We start from the raw sequence: 17214 nt of genomic DNA, 5'->3' as shown, positions 1-17214 counted from the left end.
GATGTAAGTCCCAATAAATAAATAAGTAAATAAATAAAATGGCCACAATTTAAAACCTCCAATTAGAACTGCTAATAAATTTTTAAAAAACTAAATTAGTCAAACACAGTCCTAAATGAGAAGCCACATTGTTTATTGCAAAGAAACAGATAAGAAAAACAGAAAGTGATGATGAAAGCGGTTTCCTTTCAGTTTTTGTTGCCTTATACTAACAGTATATTATGGGACTAATTAATTAGTAGGGTTGCCAGGTTCCTCTTGGCCTTAGGTTGCCAACCTCCAGGTACTAGCTGGAGATCTCCCGCTATTACAACTGATCTTCAGCCAAAAGAGATCAGTTCGCCAGGAGAAAACGGCCGCTTTGGCAACTGGACTCTATGGCATTAAAGTCCCTCCTCTCTCCAAACCCCGCCCTCCTCAGTCTCTGCCCCAAAAACCTCCAGGTATTTCCCAACCCGGAGCTGGCAACCCTAGCTGTGGATCAACCCTGCTCCGGCAAAAAAATACCATGCCCAGCCGGCCTCGCCTTGGATCTGGTTTGGTTCTAAGATTAAACTCTTTGGGCTGCAAAGAGCAGACTGTGCCTCCGAATAAAGCCGTCCTTCGCTATCAGAAGTTTGGGAACAAGACTGATGGAGGCTTGATACTAGGCAAGAAAACCCTGCGGCAGAACCCTTTCTGGAGGACGGCCCTGCCGGACCCCTCGGCTGTAGCAGAGCTTAGCGGGCGTCACAAACATGTTTGTTTCTGGATGACAGTAAACCTAGGCTTTCGCGCCTCCTCTCTGCCCCCTCTTCTATTCTATTCTTCTCCCAGTTCCCTCTTTGTCGTCAAGGATGACGTGGCTGCTAACCACGTCCAAAGGCTTGCCGTGAAAAAGCCGGTGACTAAAATCTCGACGGTTCTGGAACGGAAGGGAAACAAAACCTTGAGAGCAGGTGTGCCTTGCGTGGGACACAGACCCCAGCTGGAAACATCAGCTCTTGGGCTGCCCTTTTTTAATTTTATTTTTCTTTATTTTTGTTTTTCCAAATCTGTATCTCGCCTTTCCGCCTTCACAAGGGCCCCCGAGGCAGCGAACCAAGTTAAAACATACACAATAAAATCGCATTTTAAAACCATTAAAAACAAGCGTAACCATCAATAGAACAATTAAAACCAGAGCTAAAGTACATACAAAACATAAAACTAACACTTAAAAACATTGGGCAGGAAGGAGGGATCTCTAGGGTTGCCAACCTCCAGGAACTAGCTGGAGATCTCCTGCTATTGCAACTGATCTCCAGCCGATAGAGGTCAGTTCCCCTGGAAAAAATGGCCGCTTTGGCAATTGGTCTCTATGGCATTGAAGTCCTGAGGAGGGCAGGGTTTGGGGAAGGGAGGGACTTCAATGCCATAGAGCCCAATGGCCAAAGCGGCCCTTTTCTCCAGGTGAACTGATCTCTATCACCTGAAGATAGTTTGAAATAGGCGATCTCCAGCTAGTGCCGGGAGGTTGGCAACCCTAGTGTCTGCCCTGGGAGGATTTGGGTTGCCAGCTCTGAGTTGGGAAATCCCTGGAGATTTTGTGGATGGAGCCTGAGGAGGGCGTGGCTTGTGTGCAGGGGAGGGATCTCAGCAGGGTATATTGCCGTACGTAGAGCCTGCCCACCAAAGCAGCTATTTTCCCCAGGGGAACTGATCTCTGTAGTAGGGTTGCCAACCCCCGGGTGGTGGCTGGAGATCTCTCGCTATTACAACTGATCTCCAGGTGACAGAGATCTGTTCAACTGGAGAACATGGCTCCTTTGGAAGGTAGATTCTATGGCATTATACCCCACTGAGGTCCCTCCCCTCCCCAAACCCCTCCCTCAGCCCCCCCCAAATCTCCAGGTATTTCCCAGCCCGGAGTTGGCATCCCTACTCTGTAGTCAGTTGTAATTCTGGGAGATCTTCAGGCCCCACCTGGAGGTTGGCAACCCTAGAGGAGATTCTGGCTGGCAGGATGTTGATTTGGGGGATAAAACAGAAGCAGGCTGATATCAAAGCTGGATATGTGGACTGGGAAGGAAGACAGCTAAGCCAGGCACCATGCTGTGGGTAAACTAGGGCGGCCAGCTCTGGGTTGGGAAATACCTGGATATTTTGGGGGTGGAGCCTGAGGAGGGCAGGGTTTGGGGAGGGGAGGGACTTCAATGCCATAGAGTCCAATTGCCCAAGCGGCCATTTTCTCCAGGGGAACTGATTGGCTGGAGATCAGTTGTAATAGCAGAAGATCTCCAGCCACCACCTGGAGGCTGGCAACCCTAAGTCCATCTGATTCTCAACATTTGTGTTCCTTCGTCTGCTCCCTTCAGCTTTTCTCCATACGGCTTGCCTTTGAGGCCAGTTATCATCTTTGGAGGTCTTCCTGAATCCTCTCCAGATAATTCCACGTTCTTTGAAACGATGGGTCGGCCCGGCCAGAAGTTATTCCCTGAGGGAAAGGCGATAAAACTTCCCAGACTCACCCTGGGGTTAGAGTATGCAGAAGCAGATGTGTACTTAAAGTGGTGCGGACGTGTGTGTAACCGCTTAAGAATTAGAGTAACCACTTAGACCCCCGAGAGAGCTGGTTAGGCCCCAAGTGTCCTCTTGTCCGGCCCTCCACTTCCCAAAATGGCCAGACAGGAGGACCGCAAGCCGGGCACAAAAGCCCAGACTCTGCCAATTGCTTCTTTTCAGCAACTGGTGCTGGATTCGGGGTTTGTGTTTGTTTCTTGGCCCTCTGTTTCGTGGGGGGAACTGGCCATACCTTGTTTTTTTTAATAATGACTCCAAGGACCGCACACACAGTTTCCCGTTTTATCCTCACAACAAGCCTGCGTGGTAGGTTAGAAGAAGAAGAAGAAGAGTTGGTTTCTATATGCCAACTTTCCACTTAAGGAAGAATCAAACCGGCTTACAATCACCTTCCCTTCCCCTCCCCACAACAGGCACCCTGTGAGGCAGGTGGGGCTGAGCGAGCTGCTTTCACACAAATGAACTTTGTGCAGATTTGAACCTGGGTCTCCTTGATCATAGACCATCACTAACTAGTACACCCCTCTGGCTCCTTTCCTTCCTTCTTTTTGCTTTTCTGTGAATGATTATTTTGGAATACCTTGCAAAAATATCAGAGCAGCATAATCTGCATCCCTTCACAACTAAGGCATAACCCATCAGGGATCCTGGGCTGGTGCTTTACCTTTAAAAACTAAGAAGGGCTTTGCGAGATCAGGCTGGGATAGGGTTGCCAGCCTCCAGGTGGGGCTTGGGGATCCCCTGGAATGACAGCTCAGCTCCAGACTACAGAGATCCGTTCCCCTGGAGAAAATGGATGCTTTGGAGGGTGGACTCTATGGCATTGTACCCCACTGAGGTCCCTGTCCTCCCCAGACTCCACCCCCAAACCTCCAGGAGTTTCTTAACCTGGAGCTGGTTACTCAACCCCCCACCCTGCTCCACTGGCCAGGGGGGACCTGGCAACCCTTGCCTCGGGTGACCTGTAGGTTAAATTCTCCACTTTGGTGCTTGCCCATCTCTCCATGTTAGCTAAAGCTGTTATTGATTTATTGTCGTTGGCTGAGGGCCATGTGGAACCTGATATTAAAAAATAACAAACAAACGGCAGTTGGGTTGCCAACCTCCAGGTAGCAGCTGGAGATCTCCTGCTATTACAACTGATCTCCAGCTAATAGAGATCAGTTCACCTGGAGAAAATGTCCACTTTGGCAGTTGGACTCTATGGCATTGGCGTCCCTCCCTTCTCCAAACCCCGCCTTCCTCAGGCTCCGCCCCAAAAACCTCCTGCCGGTTGCGAAGAGGGACCTGGCAACCCTATACAGCAGGGTTGTCAAACGTACAGCTGTGGGCTGGATCTGGCCCCTTGAGAGCTCTTATCTGGCCCTGCAAGCCAGCCGAGGCAGCCCCCACCCTCACTCTCGATCTGGGCTGGCGAGGCATGGCCCGGCCTGACCAAGTGACATTTATGTCATATCCGGCCCTCGAATTCGACACCCCTGCCCTAGTTAGTAGGATGTCTTTGGGGCAACAGTAATTCTCACACTGTGCAAAAACCAGAGCGGATGGAGTGTAAAAGAGAAAAATGTCCGACTTAATTTGGGGGCGGGAACTGCATCGTTTCTCAGCAAGTGATTAAAACCAGAAGAATCTTTTAACAGTTTCTGTTTTTTGTTCCTTGTCAGGGGGATGTTTATTTCACATCATATTTTTTGAATTTCTCGAGAAGAGCTAACAGCCATTTAATTTTTGCTTTCGAGTGGATTTTGGTATTGAGTCAGCTTCCTTTTTGGGAGGAGGGGGCTCACTGTTGATCCCATGTTGGGCTTTGCCAAGTCACTCTCTGCCTAAGCGCCCCCCACCCCGCCCCCCCAACCATCTGCAGTGTGGGTGTCTAAATATACCAGGCCTGTCACTCCTCCTTAAAATCTCTTTGCATCTAAAACAAAGCAGTTTGTCTGTGTCGCTGAGCTCGAGGAGAGGGGCCCTGCCAGCTGGATGGAAGACTTCTTGGGTAAGCAGATGGCCCATCCAGGAAGAATGACGTTGAGGCCCAGAACACATGAACACCTGAAGCTGCCTTTGAGCCAGTGTGGTGTAGTGGTTAAGAGCGGTGGTTTGGAATGGTGGACTCTGATCTGGAGAACCGGGTTTGATTCCCCGCTCCTCCACATGAGCGGCGGAGGCTCATCTGGTGAACTGGATTTGTTTTCCCCGCTCCTACACATGAAGCCAGCTGGATGACCGTGGGCTAGTCACAGCTCTCTCGAAACTCTCTCAACCTACCTACCTCACAGGGTGTCTGTTGTGGGAAGGGGACGGTAAGGTGATTGTAAGCCGGTTTTATTTTTCCTTAAGTGATACAGAAAGTTGGCATAGAAAAACCAGCCCTCCTCCTCCTCCTTCTTTCACTGAATCAGACCATTGGTCCATCAAGGTCAATATGGTCCACTCATAAGAACATAAGAAAAGCCCTGCTGGATCAGACCGAGGCCCATCAAGTCCAGCAGTCTGTTCACACAGTGGCCAACCAGGTGCCTCCAGGAAGCCCACAAGCAAGACGGCTGCAGCAGCATTTATCCTGCCTGCGTTCCAAAGCACCCAATATAATGGGCCTGCTCCTCTGATCCTGGAGAGAATAGGGATGCATCATGATTAGTATCCATTTTGACTAGTAGCCATGGATAGCCCCGTCCTCCATAAGATCATAAGGAAAGCCCTGCTGGATCAGACCGAGGCCCATCAAGTCCAGCAGTCTGTTCATACTGTGGGCAACCAGGTGCCTCTGGGAAGCCCACAAACTGCAGCATTATCCTGCCTGTGTTCCACTGGAAAGAATAGGTATGCGTCATGAACATAAGGAGATAAGAAAAGCCATGCTGGATCAGACCCGGGTCCATCAAGTCCAGCAGTCTGTTCACACAGTGGCCAACTGGGTGCCTCCAGGAAGCCCACAAACAAGACCACCGCAGCAGCACCATCCTGCCTGCGTTCCAAAGCACCCAATATAATGGGCCTGCTCCTCTGATCCTGGAGAGAATAGGGATGCATCATGACTAGTATCCATTTTGACTAGTAGCCATGAATACCCCTCTCCTCCTCGAACATGTCCACTGGGGGTGGAGCCTGTGGAGGGCCATGTGGAACCTGCTGAGGTCCCTCCCCACCCCAAACCCTGCTCCCCACTGGCTCCACCTCCAAGTCTCCAGAACTGGCAACCCTAGTTGGATTCTGTGGATCCATCCCGCCAGTGACAGCGCTTTTCCTCAGGTGCGAGGAAGTATTCTCTGACAGCTTCAGAATAACGCTTTTTTGCACTAGAGGAGAACACCATCCCTGGGAAAACAGAGCTGTAGGATCCAGGCTAATATTCATTCGTTCTCTCTCTTTTGGGGAGGGGTCCAATTTAGGTAAATCTCCAAAATCCTATGAGACATACCGTTCTGGTTGTGAACGTTGAACCGTCAAGTTTTAATCCCTAAACGGGGCTCCGTCTCTCCAAACCTAAACTGGGACGCGAAGCAGAGTTTCCGGGAAAGGGCTGGACGTGTTCTTGCTGGGGTGGGAAAGGTCTTTGGGTTAGCCATATTACAAGGTCAATGGTGCGTCTGGGTTCCCAGGCAGTGGCGTCTGTTGGCATCGCAAAAGGAAAACAGAAAATTCCTGGCATTCAGAAGCGGATAAGGGATACCAGGACTAAAGGGTGTGTGTGTGTGGGGGAGGGCATTTCACTGACCCTGAGAGCGGACAGGATGAGCTGGGAAATCCCCGGCATGTTAAGAGCTGGTTCCTAAAACACCTCTGGGATTCTGGCCTGTCCTTGTTAGATGTATTATTTATTGGGGGCAGTTCAATAATGCACATGTAGGGATTTACGGTTGTTTATGCATTCACCTCCAGTTGTTACTTGGAGTTATGCATGAGTTTTCCATCCATTAGAGATGACCTCGTGCCCAGCCCTCGCAATGTCCGGGTCTTCCCGTTCCTCTGTTAACCTGACTCTTCCATCTTCCCTGAGCAAAGCCTGGGTGAAATCCCCATGAATAAGGCAAAGTGTGGGACACCCAAGCTTGGTTTTGCTCAATTATAGCCAATTACAAAGGAGCATGTCCAGAGGCGGGGATTCAAATATTTCCTGCTTCCTCGTAGCTCTTTCTGAGCCAAAGAAAGATTTTTTAATTCCAAGGCATGGATTTCTCCCACCCCTCCTTTCAGACTGCTCCGTTTTTGTTGTTGTTGTTCTTAAAATGCTTTTTTATGTGGCAATTGGGTTTGGGGGGGAATCGTCTCTCACAGTAAGCTCTACAAAGTAAGCCAATTACACAGCAGCATTTAAAGGGGCGGGGACTTAATTCGAGCTTGGAGACTGCTGGTGCATAGATTCCCAACAGGAAGGTGTGGGTCCAGTGAGCAATGAACCTCAGGTGAAACTCCCATGCATAAATGACCTACCCAGGCTAGCCTGATCTCGTCAGATCTCAGAAGCTAAGCAGGATCAGCCCCGGTTAGTATTTGAATGGGAGACCACCAAGGAAGTCCAGGGTCAGGACACGGAAGCTGGCAATGGCAAACCCCCCTCTGAATGTTTCTTGTCTTGAAAACCCACATGGGGTCACTGTAAATCATCTGTGACTTGACGGCAAAAATAAATAAATTCATTAAGGAACTTAAGGAAATTTCTTTCCAGTGAATGGGGACACACACAAATACCTGAAGCTGCTCTATCTACTCAAAGTATACAGTACCAGAAGGGGAGTGGCCAGCGTGGTGTAGTGGTTAAGAGCGGTGATTTAGAGCAGTGGAGTCTGATCTGGAGCGCCGGGTTTGATTCCCCACTCCTCCACATGAGTGGTGGAGGCTATTCTGGTGAACGGGATTTGTTTCCCCGCTCCTTCCCATGAAGCCATCTGGGTGACCTTGGGCTAGTCACAGCTCTCTCAGCCCCACCTACCTCACAGGGTGTCTGTTGTGGGGAGGGGAAGGGAAGGTGATTGTAAGCCAGTTTGATTCTGCCTTAAGTGGTGGAGAAAGTTAGCATATAAAACCCAAGTCTTCTTCTTCTACCTGGAACACACCTATACATAAAATACCACTGATACACTGATTTATATAATTTCAAAAACGTGATTTCCAACAAATAATTCAAGTTATGCAACAAAGCAATCTATACAAGTTGAAACAAAACAATCTATGTGTAATCTTGAGCGTCTCTTGTCAATTTTTTCTTTTGTATCTCTTTAAGTTCTGTCATGTGTTGTTTTAGGTCTGTATCAATCTTACTCAAACGTATATCAAATTCCTTTTAGCTGCTGTCTCTTTAAAATGTTCTTCAATCTCCACAATATTTTTGTCTAATATGGCTACTTCTTCTCTAGATTTCTCTATTATTAAAAGCATAAGATCTGATGAACATTTGTTTAATATAGCTGCCCATTTGAGAGCCAGCGTGGTGTAGTGGTTAAGAGCGGTGGTTTGGAGCGGTGGACTCTGATCTGGAGAAGCGGGTTTGATTCCCCACTCCTCCACGTGAACGGCAGATGTTAATCTGGTGAACTGGATTTGTTTCCCCACTCCTACGCATGAAGCCAGCTGGGTGACCTTGGGCTAGTCACAGGTCTCTCAGCCCCACCTACCTCCCAGGGCGTCTGTTGTGGGGAGGCGAAGGGAAAGTGATTGTAAGCTGGTTTGATTTTTCCTTAAGTGGCAGAGAAAGTCGGCATATAAAAATGAACTCTCCTCCTCCTCCTCCTCCTCCTCCTCCTCCTCCTTGACTCCTCATTGTCAGCAAGCAATGTTGGTGCTTTCTGCTTTCTTAACCCACCAGGAACTCTTAGCGAAAGAGAGGCTTGTGCACGAACAGCATGGTCTGCCGATTTAAATAAAATTAATCTGCTTGGGTAAATTAAAATTGTGTTATGGTAAAACAATACGGACTGATGTCAAGTTTTAAGGGATTAATGTATTCATGTGTGTAATTTTTGTTGAAAATTACGCTTTAAAGCAACAGGAGCAAATCCAGAAAGTCAAGATTTTCCTGTACAGCAGCAACAGACTTCTGATGAAGCGAATGCGATTAGCCAAACAAGGATAAAGATTCACGAAACCTTGTAAACTTGCATAGGTTGTTTTGTTGCAACTTGTATAGGTTGTTTTGTTGCATAACTGCCTTATCTACTCAGACTGGCAGTGGCTCTCCAGGGTCTCAGACAAAATGTCTTTTGCATCGCCTGTTACCTGACCCTTTAACTGGAGATGCCGGGGATTGAAACTGGGACCTTCTGTCTACCAAGCACATGTTCTACCACTGAGCCACGGTCCCTCCCTACTGTCTGAGGACATCGAAATGGCAAAAGTGGGAAGGGGAATGGTGGACAAGATGGTCTTTGGTCTGATCTGGGGGCGGGGGCGGAAGGGTCTTCTTATATTCTCTGACCATGTCTCGAGTTGCAGATATATATATATATTTCCCCCCCTGGGCAACCAGCAACCCCACCTACTAGGATTGCCAGCTCCGGGTTTAACCCACTGAAATCCCTCCTTTTCCCAAATCCTTCCTGCATTGTGCAGGGGGTTGGACTAGATGACCCTGGTGGTCCCTTCCAACTCTATGATTCTATTATTTTATTCTACCCTCCCCAGATCCCCCCCCAAACTCCAGAGATTTCCCAACCGAGAAACGAGCCAGTGTACCAAATGAGCCAGTGTGGTATAATGGTTAAAAGAGACAGACTCTAATCTAGAGAACTGGGTTCGATTCCCCACTCCTCCACATGAGCTCCACATGAGCTCCTCCACATGAGCTCCTCCATAAGACTCTAACCTGGAGAACTGGGTTCGATTCCCCACTCCTCCACATGAGCAGCAGACTCTAATCTGGAGAACTGGGATGGTTTCTTCACTTCTCTACATGAAGCCTGCTGGGTGACCTTGGGCTAGTCACAGTTCTCTCTGAACTCTCTCAGCCCCCCCTCACTGGCAGTCTTTAAGCAGAGGCTGGCAAGCACTTGTCAGGGATGCTGTAGGCCAGTGGTTCCCAAACCTTTCAGGCCACTGCCCCTTTGGTTCCACAAACTCAACCCCAGCACCCCCTATAAAAAGCGTTATTCAAAATAGGGGTTGCATGACTCACTAAAGAAGATAATAACAATAAAATTTCAAAACAGTAATAATTAATTGCACATCTATTAAAAATCAAATTAAAACTTTTTAGTGGAAATTTATTCAACAGAACTGATGAACTTGATCCAATGGTACCAGCTCTTCAAAGTCTGGGAAAAAAAACTCTGATCATTTCCACCCAATTTGCCAGCTTGGTGCCATAGCTTGATCTATTGTAAATTAGTGAACAACACAGTTGAAGAGCCCCACCTCTAGCGCTGCCGCCCCTGCTGTCCCCTTGCCTCTTAGTGCCCCCCCTAGGTAATCCCACCGCCCCCCCAGGGGCTGGTACTGCCCACTGCTCTAGGCTGATCCTGCGTTAAGCAGGGGGTTGGACTAGATGGCCTCTACGGCCCCTTCCAACTCTATGATTCTGTGTTTTCTGCATGTGCAGATTAGAGGCTGGCACCGTGGGTATGAAAACCGGCCTGTTCGCGGAATCCTCCCCCTCCTTCGGAATTCTTTGCTCTCCCCAGCTGCGCACCACATGCGGCAAACGGAGAGTGAAAAAAGGCAATGTCCTATTTTGAGACGGTTTCGGACAGAGCATCCCGGGATGTGAGCCACGGTGTTGATTGCCGCTGTATTGATGAGGTGCCAGTTCTCTCCGGTGATTCATGGGGGCATTTTGCTCCATGGGTTTTTGCATGTTTTATTATCTGCTGTGGGGTTTGTGTTGTCATCTGACGCTGCGGTATAAACTTCCATCTCCGCCGACTGAACGAAGCTCGCCAAAGACACGTTACTAATCAGATGCTAGGAGTCAACAGGACTCCAGCAAGCCATGCTGATTTGTTTTTTTAAATGGGACACGCTTTATGATGATACTTACTTGACTGTAAAATAAAATAGGAAATGGTGTTATTGTTTAGTACAGGGTGACAACTATATTAGGGTTGCCAACCTCCAGGTACTAGCTGGAGATCTCCTGCTATGACAACTGATCTCCAGCCGATAGAGATCAGTTCACTGGAGAAAATGGCCGTTTTGGCAATTGGACTCTATGGCACTGAAGTTGCTTCAAGGTTGTTTCAGGGCCCCTCCAGGATTAGGGGCCCAGAAGCTTAAGATTCATTAGTTTCATAGTAGATCCGCCACTGCTGAGGAGGGCAGGGTTTTGGGAGGGGAGGGACTTCTATGAGGTATAATGCCATAGAGTCTAATTGCCAAAGCAGCCGTTTTCTCCAGGGGAACTGATCTCTGTTGCCTGGAGATCAGTTGTAACCATGGGAGATCTCCAGCCACCACCTGGAGGTTAGCAGCCCTAGTTGTAGGGGAATCTACGGGATATACTGTGACACAGGTTGTGTGGGGGGTTATATACTTTATACTATTTAGGGCAGGGGTGTCCAACTCATTTGTTACAAGGGCCGGATGTGACATAAATGTCACTTTGTTTGGCCGGGCCACGTGGAACATAAAATTTAATGCCAGGTACCGGAGATACAAACTTTATAGAAGACACAGGCAAAGCCGATTAGTAATAGTATTTTTTAACTTTATTTTCAACTTAAAATACAAACATGCTTAAAATAATAACACTCTTACAGTATTTTCTTTTATTTAACCGTCTTTGATCATTGACTACTACTGGCTTGCAGGCCGGATAAGAGCTCTCAAGGGGCCGGATTCGACCCCCAGGCCTTATGTTTGACTCCCTTGGTTTGGGGGGGTCCGTATTAGAGTTGCCAACCTCCAGGTGGTGGCTGGAGATCGCCTGCTATTACAACTGATCTTCTGCCCGTAGAGATCAGTTCCCCTGGAGAAAATGGCCGCTTTGGCCATTGGACTCTATGGCATTGAAGTCCCTCCCCTCCCCAAACCCCTCCACCCCAGGCTCCACCCCCCAAAAAACCTCCAGGTGTTTTCCAACCCAGAGCTGGCAATCTTCGTCAGTATGGAGACAGAGTAATTTTAAATACAGAAGCAGTGCAGTGGGGGAGGGAGGGAGAAGGGAAGCAGATCCCTTCTGCCCCCAGGGAGGGGCGGTGGCTCAGTGGTAGAGCATCTGCTTGGCATGAAGAAGGTCCCAGGTTCAATCCCTGCCAAGTAGGGATTAGGCAAGTAGGTGATGTGAAAGACCTCTGCCTGAGACCCTGGAGAGCTGCTGCCGGCCTGAGTAGACAATACTGACTTTGATGGACCGAGGGTCTGATTCAGTATAAGGCAGCTTCATGTCTGTTCCTTTGTTAGGGGAGGGGCTGTGGCTCAGTGGTAGAGCATCTGCTGGGCATGCAGAAGGTCCCAGGTTCAATCCCTGGCATCTCCAGTTAAAGGGACCAGGCAAGTAGGTGATGGGAAAGATCTCTGCCTGAGACTCTGGAGAGCTGCTTCCAGTCTGAGTAGACAATACTGACTTTGTTGGACCAAGGGTCTGATTCAGTATAAGGCAGCTTCATGTGTTCAACCCATAGAGGATCGCTTCCCTCCCCAAGCTGCACGACCCATCATGGAGTTCTAAACCCACTGGGCCCGGCTTGGCCCTGGTCTATGCTCTCAGACTTAATTGGAAGCCTTAATTGGTGATTAACGAGCTCCCTCCACAACTGGAGTGGCTTCCGGAGACGGCTGCGAGCCATTAGCCTCCATTTGCGGCATCTCCCCGGAGCTGCGGTTGCCCGCCTCTATGGGGGTTTGAAAGATTTAGCAAAAAACATCATGGCTTTCCCTCAAAGATCTGTGCTGGCTAGGGTTGCCAACCTCCAGGTACTAAACACAAAGAAGGCAGCACGGAGGTTCAATACACAAAAATATATCCATATAATATAGGACAATAAACCATATAATACCCAGCCACAAATATTCTAGATATAACAACAACTATAAATCCTATTATATACAATAATATATACAATAATATATACATATACATGACATCAATAAGTCACCAAAAGAGTCCATACGTGTACCACAACACCAGTAGAAAGTAGAGACAAAAGAAATTGTCCAAAAGTCCAAGAATCCAACGTCCATGAACAGGAATGTTCAAGAGAAGAACTGCTGAATATAGGAGTAACTTGTGCTTGGGATAAGCAGTGCTGAACCCTCTGCGGTCTAACTCTTCTATTCCGATATTAGTCTTAGATTGGAGATTTGCAAGTTGTAACATCATACAAAGATTTTTATGCATGAAATCATCAGTGAAGATTTTCCAGTTATTATATGGCAAGCTGAAGGAGAGTCGAAATGTGGAACTATCCGGAATTCACGTTCTTGCCGGGTTCTGCGGGGGGTCCTTCCCAGCAGGGTCTTTCTCTTGACAAGTTGATGTTTTCTAATATTCAGCAGTTCTGCTCTTGAACGTTCCTGTTTATGGACGTTGGATTCTTGGACTTTTGGACTATTTCTTTGGTTTCTACCTTCTGGTGGTGTTGTAATACATGTATGGAATCTTTTGGTGACTTATTGATGTCATGTTTAGTATTGTATATAATAGGATGTATAGTTGTTGTTATATCTAGAATATTTGTGGTTGGGTATTATATGGTTTATTGCCCTATATTATATGGATGTATTTTTGTGTATTGAGCCTCTGTGCTGCCTTCTTCGTGTTTAGCATTGCAATTGCAGCATAGGTAATTTATTGTTTTTTGTAACCTCCAGGTACTAGCTGGAGGTATCCTGCTATTACAACTGATCTGGCATGGGTATTTCAGCTGTTGAGTTCCCAAGGAACTTTCTGCCAAAGGTCAAAGACCCTAAACCAACTCTTATCTTAATCATGATACCGTCAGCAATGCGGTGCTTAAATTTGGATCTCTGGGATGGCGTCCCTGGTATTTGCACGATACAGCAGAAGAAGTGCTGGCAGGATGCGACGCTGTGGCTCAGAATCCTCAAAGTCTTGGGAATCTCAAGAGTCAATCCATGCCACTGCCTGTGGTAAATGTAGGGTTGCCAACCTCCAGGTGGTAGCTGGAGATCTCTTGCTATTACAACTGATCTCCAGCTGACAGAGATCAGTTCATCTGGAGAAAATGGCCACTTTGGCAATTGGACTCCATGGTGTTGAAGTCCCTCCCCTCCCCCAACCCCGCCTCCTCGGGCTCCGCCCCAAAAACTTCCTGCCCGTGTCAAAGAAGGGCCTGGCAACCCTAGGTAAATGCCTTGGGATCTGCCTCCTGTTGTTACACTTGGCATCAAAAACCGTGCTTTGCATGTCTTGCCTCCTGAAGTGACATAACTAGCAATCAGATGCCGGGCCTTCTTTGTGTTGGCACCTCAACGGTGTTGGCTCAGCTGTGTTGGCACCCTGCACTGATTCCCTTGGCGCCTAGTTTTGTAAAAAAAAAAAAAGGTACCCAGTGAAAATGTGACTGTTGGTCCCTAGCATATTTTTTTTTAAAATTGGATCTGTAATTTTTGTTTTTAAAGTTTTAGACTTCCGTTGCTAAAGCGGTGCCTTTCCCATCAGCCATTTCTGTTGTGTTTAGAAAATGTGTGTTTGAGCCTTTTCATCATCCGGTAGCAGCTTAATTAACAATACTTTTCCTACGGGTTTTTAATTTAACTGTACTTTAACAGTTTTTAGTGGGGTTTTCTAATTCCTGTAAGTGTGCTTTGGGGATATTTTACAGCGAAATAGCCAAGAAGTAAATAAGCGGCACTCCGAGCTCTATCTGGTACATTTTTATCCCTCTTTGCCTCTAAAGAGCTCAGAGTAGTATACATTGTTCTCTGTTCCCCTTCTCCCCTCACAACAAACTTGTGAGATAGGTTAGGCTCAGAGAACGTGACTGGTACAAGGTCATCTAGACAGTGTCCTGCTGTGTTCCCTCTATAGGGTTGCCAACCTCCTGGTGGTGGCTGGAGATCTCCCGCTATTACAACTAATCTCCAGGCGATAGAGATTGGTTCCCCTGGGGGAAAGGGCCGCTTTGGAAGGTGGGACTTCTGGTTCCTGGATCCTGAGGAACAGAAGACTCAATGAGTTGGATCTTTGATTGGATCCAGTAGGCTTTTTTTTGGGGGGGGGAGTTCTTCCATCTAGTCCATTTGCCACTTCCGGCATCCCATGAAGCGGACGCCTTTCAAGTTGCAATTTCAAACGCGCTCCATGGGATTCTGCTACTGTTTCTTGATCCTAGTGGGACACCCCCTAAACTGGGTCATGGAGGACAGCCCAACCTTTGCTGGTCACCACAGCTCCAGATCCTCAGCCTGCATCTTCATCTTGCATCAGTTATGGGAAGGGCTGGAGATTCTTTCCTCTTGCAGAACGGGTTTATGGCTCGGGGTAAACAGAAGCAGATGTGTGTTTGATCTGTCGGGCAGATGTCGCAGAACGATTCTTCCCCTCTTCCTCCCGCTCCTCTTCCTTCTGCGTAGGGACTGGTGGGGTCGCACAGAAAGTCCTGGCCTTCAGAGAGCTGGCCTTGGGAACTGGCGCGTGGCAGGATGCTCGGATTTTGCGAGTGCGTCTTGAGCAGGTCGAGTAGGTCTGTAACAGGAACTGGTCGGATCAGGAGGACGCTTGCGATAATCAGAAATAATTTCTCCCAAATGCAAAGGTTTTGTCTGCATTCTTCCCAGCTATGGAAGATACCGTATGCTTCACCGATTTGTTAATCCAAGGCAGACTTAGGTCTTTTACGCATGGCTGTTTCACTCGCCATCACTCCTCTGACGTCTTTGGGTCATAGAATCATAGAATCATGGAAGGGACCACCAGGGTCATCTAGTCCAACCCCCTGCACAATGCAGGAAATTCCAAAGTACCTCCCCCCACACACACCCCACTCCCCCCCCACACCCCACATCTAGTCCAACCCCCTGCACAATGCAGGAAATTCCAAAGTACCTCCCCCCCACACCCCCAGTGACCCCTACTCCATGCCCAGAAGATGGCCAAGATGCCCCTCCCTCTCATGGTCTGCCTAAGGTCATAGAATCAGCATTGCTGACAGATGGCCATCTAACCTCTTCTTAAAAACCTCTAGGGAAGGAGCGCTTACCACCTCCCGAGGAAGCCTGTTCCCCTGAGGAACCGCTCTAACTGTTAGAAAATTCTTCCTAATGTCTAGACGGAAACTCTTGGGTTGGGAAAGACCTGGAGATTTGGGGGGAGGGGTGGAGCCTGGGGAGGGCAGGATTTAGGGAGGGGAGGGGCTTCAATGCCCTAGAGCAGTGATGGCGAACCTTTTAGAGACCGAGTGCCCAAACTGCAACCCAAAACCCACTTATTTATCGCAAAGTGCCAACACGGCAATTTAACCTGAATACTGAGGTTTTAGTTTAGAAAAAAGCTAGTAACCCGTGATGGACATTTCCTCCAGAAATTTGTCCAATCCCCTCTTAAAGGCATCTAGGCTAGATGCCATCACCACATCCTGTGGCAAGGAGTTCCACAGGTTAATTACATGCTGGGTAAGTGGGTGTTCCTCTTTTAGTAGGGGATTTCACTGAAAGGCGAGAGGCGCCGCAAAGCCCGCGCGGTGGCCCGAGCGCTCTGCTCCCCTCCAGCTATGCCACGCTGTGAGCTATGCTCCCCTCCAACCTAGCTCCTCTCTAACCCCACCACGGGAATCACCTTCGCCACAGACTCAACAGGCTGCCGTCCGCGCCGCACCCTCATGCAGCATGTGAGCTGCCCGGCATGTGAACCTCCCTGCCGCATGTGACGGGGAGGGAGGAAGCGCTCCCATTGGGCTGCTGGGCAGAGGGGTGGGTGATATGAGAAATGCCCTCAGGTACGCGTGGAGAGGGTGAGGGGAGCAGCCCGGCCCCGCGTCCCTCTGGCTTTCTAGTAACGAACTCAGGTGAACTCTGTGCTGGGGCGACGGCGTGCGTGCCCACAGAGAGGGCTCTGAGTGCCCCCTCTGGCACGCGTGCCATAGGTTCGCCACCACTGCCCTAGAGTCCACCCTCCACAGCAGCCATTTTCTCCAGGTGAACTGATTCTCTGTCACCTGAAGATCAGTTGCAATAGCTGGACATGGGGAGGGGCCGTGGCTCAGTGGTAGAGCATCTGCTTGGCATGCAGAAGGTCCCAGGTTCAATCCCCGACATCTCCAGTTAAAGGGACCAGGCAAGTAGGTGATGGGAGAGACCCCTGCCTGAGACCCTGGAGAGCCGCAGCCGGTCTGAGTAGACAAGACTGACTTTGATGGACCAAAGGTCTGATTCAGTATGAGGCAGCTTCAAGTGTGTTCAAGTGTGAGATCTCCTGCTACTACAACTGATCTCCAGCTGATAGAGATCAGTTCACCTGTAGAAAATGGCCGCTTCGGCGATTAGACTCTATGGCACTGAAGTCCCTCCCCAAACCCCGCCCTCCTCGGGTTCTGACCCAGAAATCTCCAGGCGTTTCCCAACCCGGAGCTGGCAACCCTAGGAATCAAACAACAGCTCTGTTGGCTAACTCTCTTCCGTCTTCCTCTCTCTTTCTCTCCCCAACAGTCTCAGTTGTGGCACCGCCTGGACCGGATCGCCTTCCGTACCAGGATGAACGGCGTGAGGCCTAGCAGGGGCTGCGTTTCGCCCTCGGGGGGTCCCGCCAGGCCCTGCTCCACATTGTCCCTTGGAGGCTGGTAGCAT

General features: G+C 48.9%; 1 protein-coding gene across 1 annotated transcript in view; it reads left to right on the top strand.

Moving 5' to 3' along the window:
* LOC130494072 (uncharacterized) overlaps window positions 1-17211 on the top strand; it is a 33179-nt gene extending 15968 nt beyond the window's left edge. Inside the window, exons 4-6 of the mRNA XM_056867719.1 lie at window positions 817-938; window positions 15007-15092; window positions 17077-17211. Coding sequence (XP_056723697.1) covers window positions 817-938; window positions 15007-15092; window positions 17077-17211 — 343 coding nt within the window. The remainder of the gene's footprint in view (window positions 1-816; window positions 939-15006; window positions 15093-17076) is intronic.
* Window positions 17212-17214: the final 3 nt, after the last annotated feature.

This window comes from Euleptes europaea, chromosome 2 (genome assembly GCF_029931775.1).
Source record: "Euleptes europaea isolate rEulEur1 chromosome 2, rEulEur1.hap1, whole genome shotgun sequence".
Taxonomy (NCBI): domain Eukaryota; kingdom Metazoa; phylum Chordata; class Lepidosauria; order Squamata; family Sphaerodactylidae; genus Euleptes; species Euleptes europaea.
Note: the sequence above shows the minus strand (reverse complement) of the source record. Positions and strands in the feature narration are given on the sequence as shown.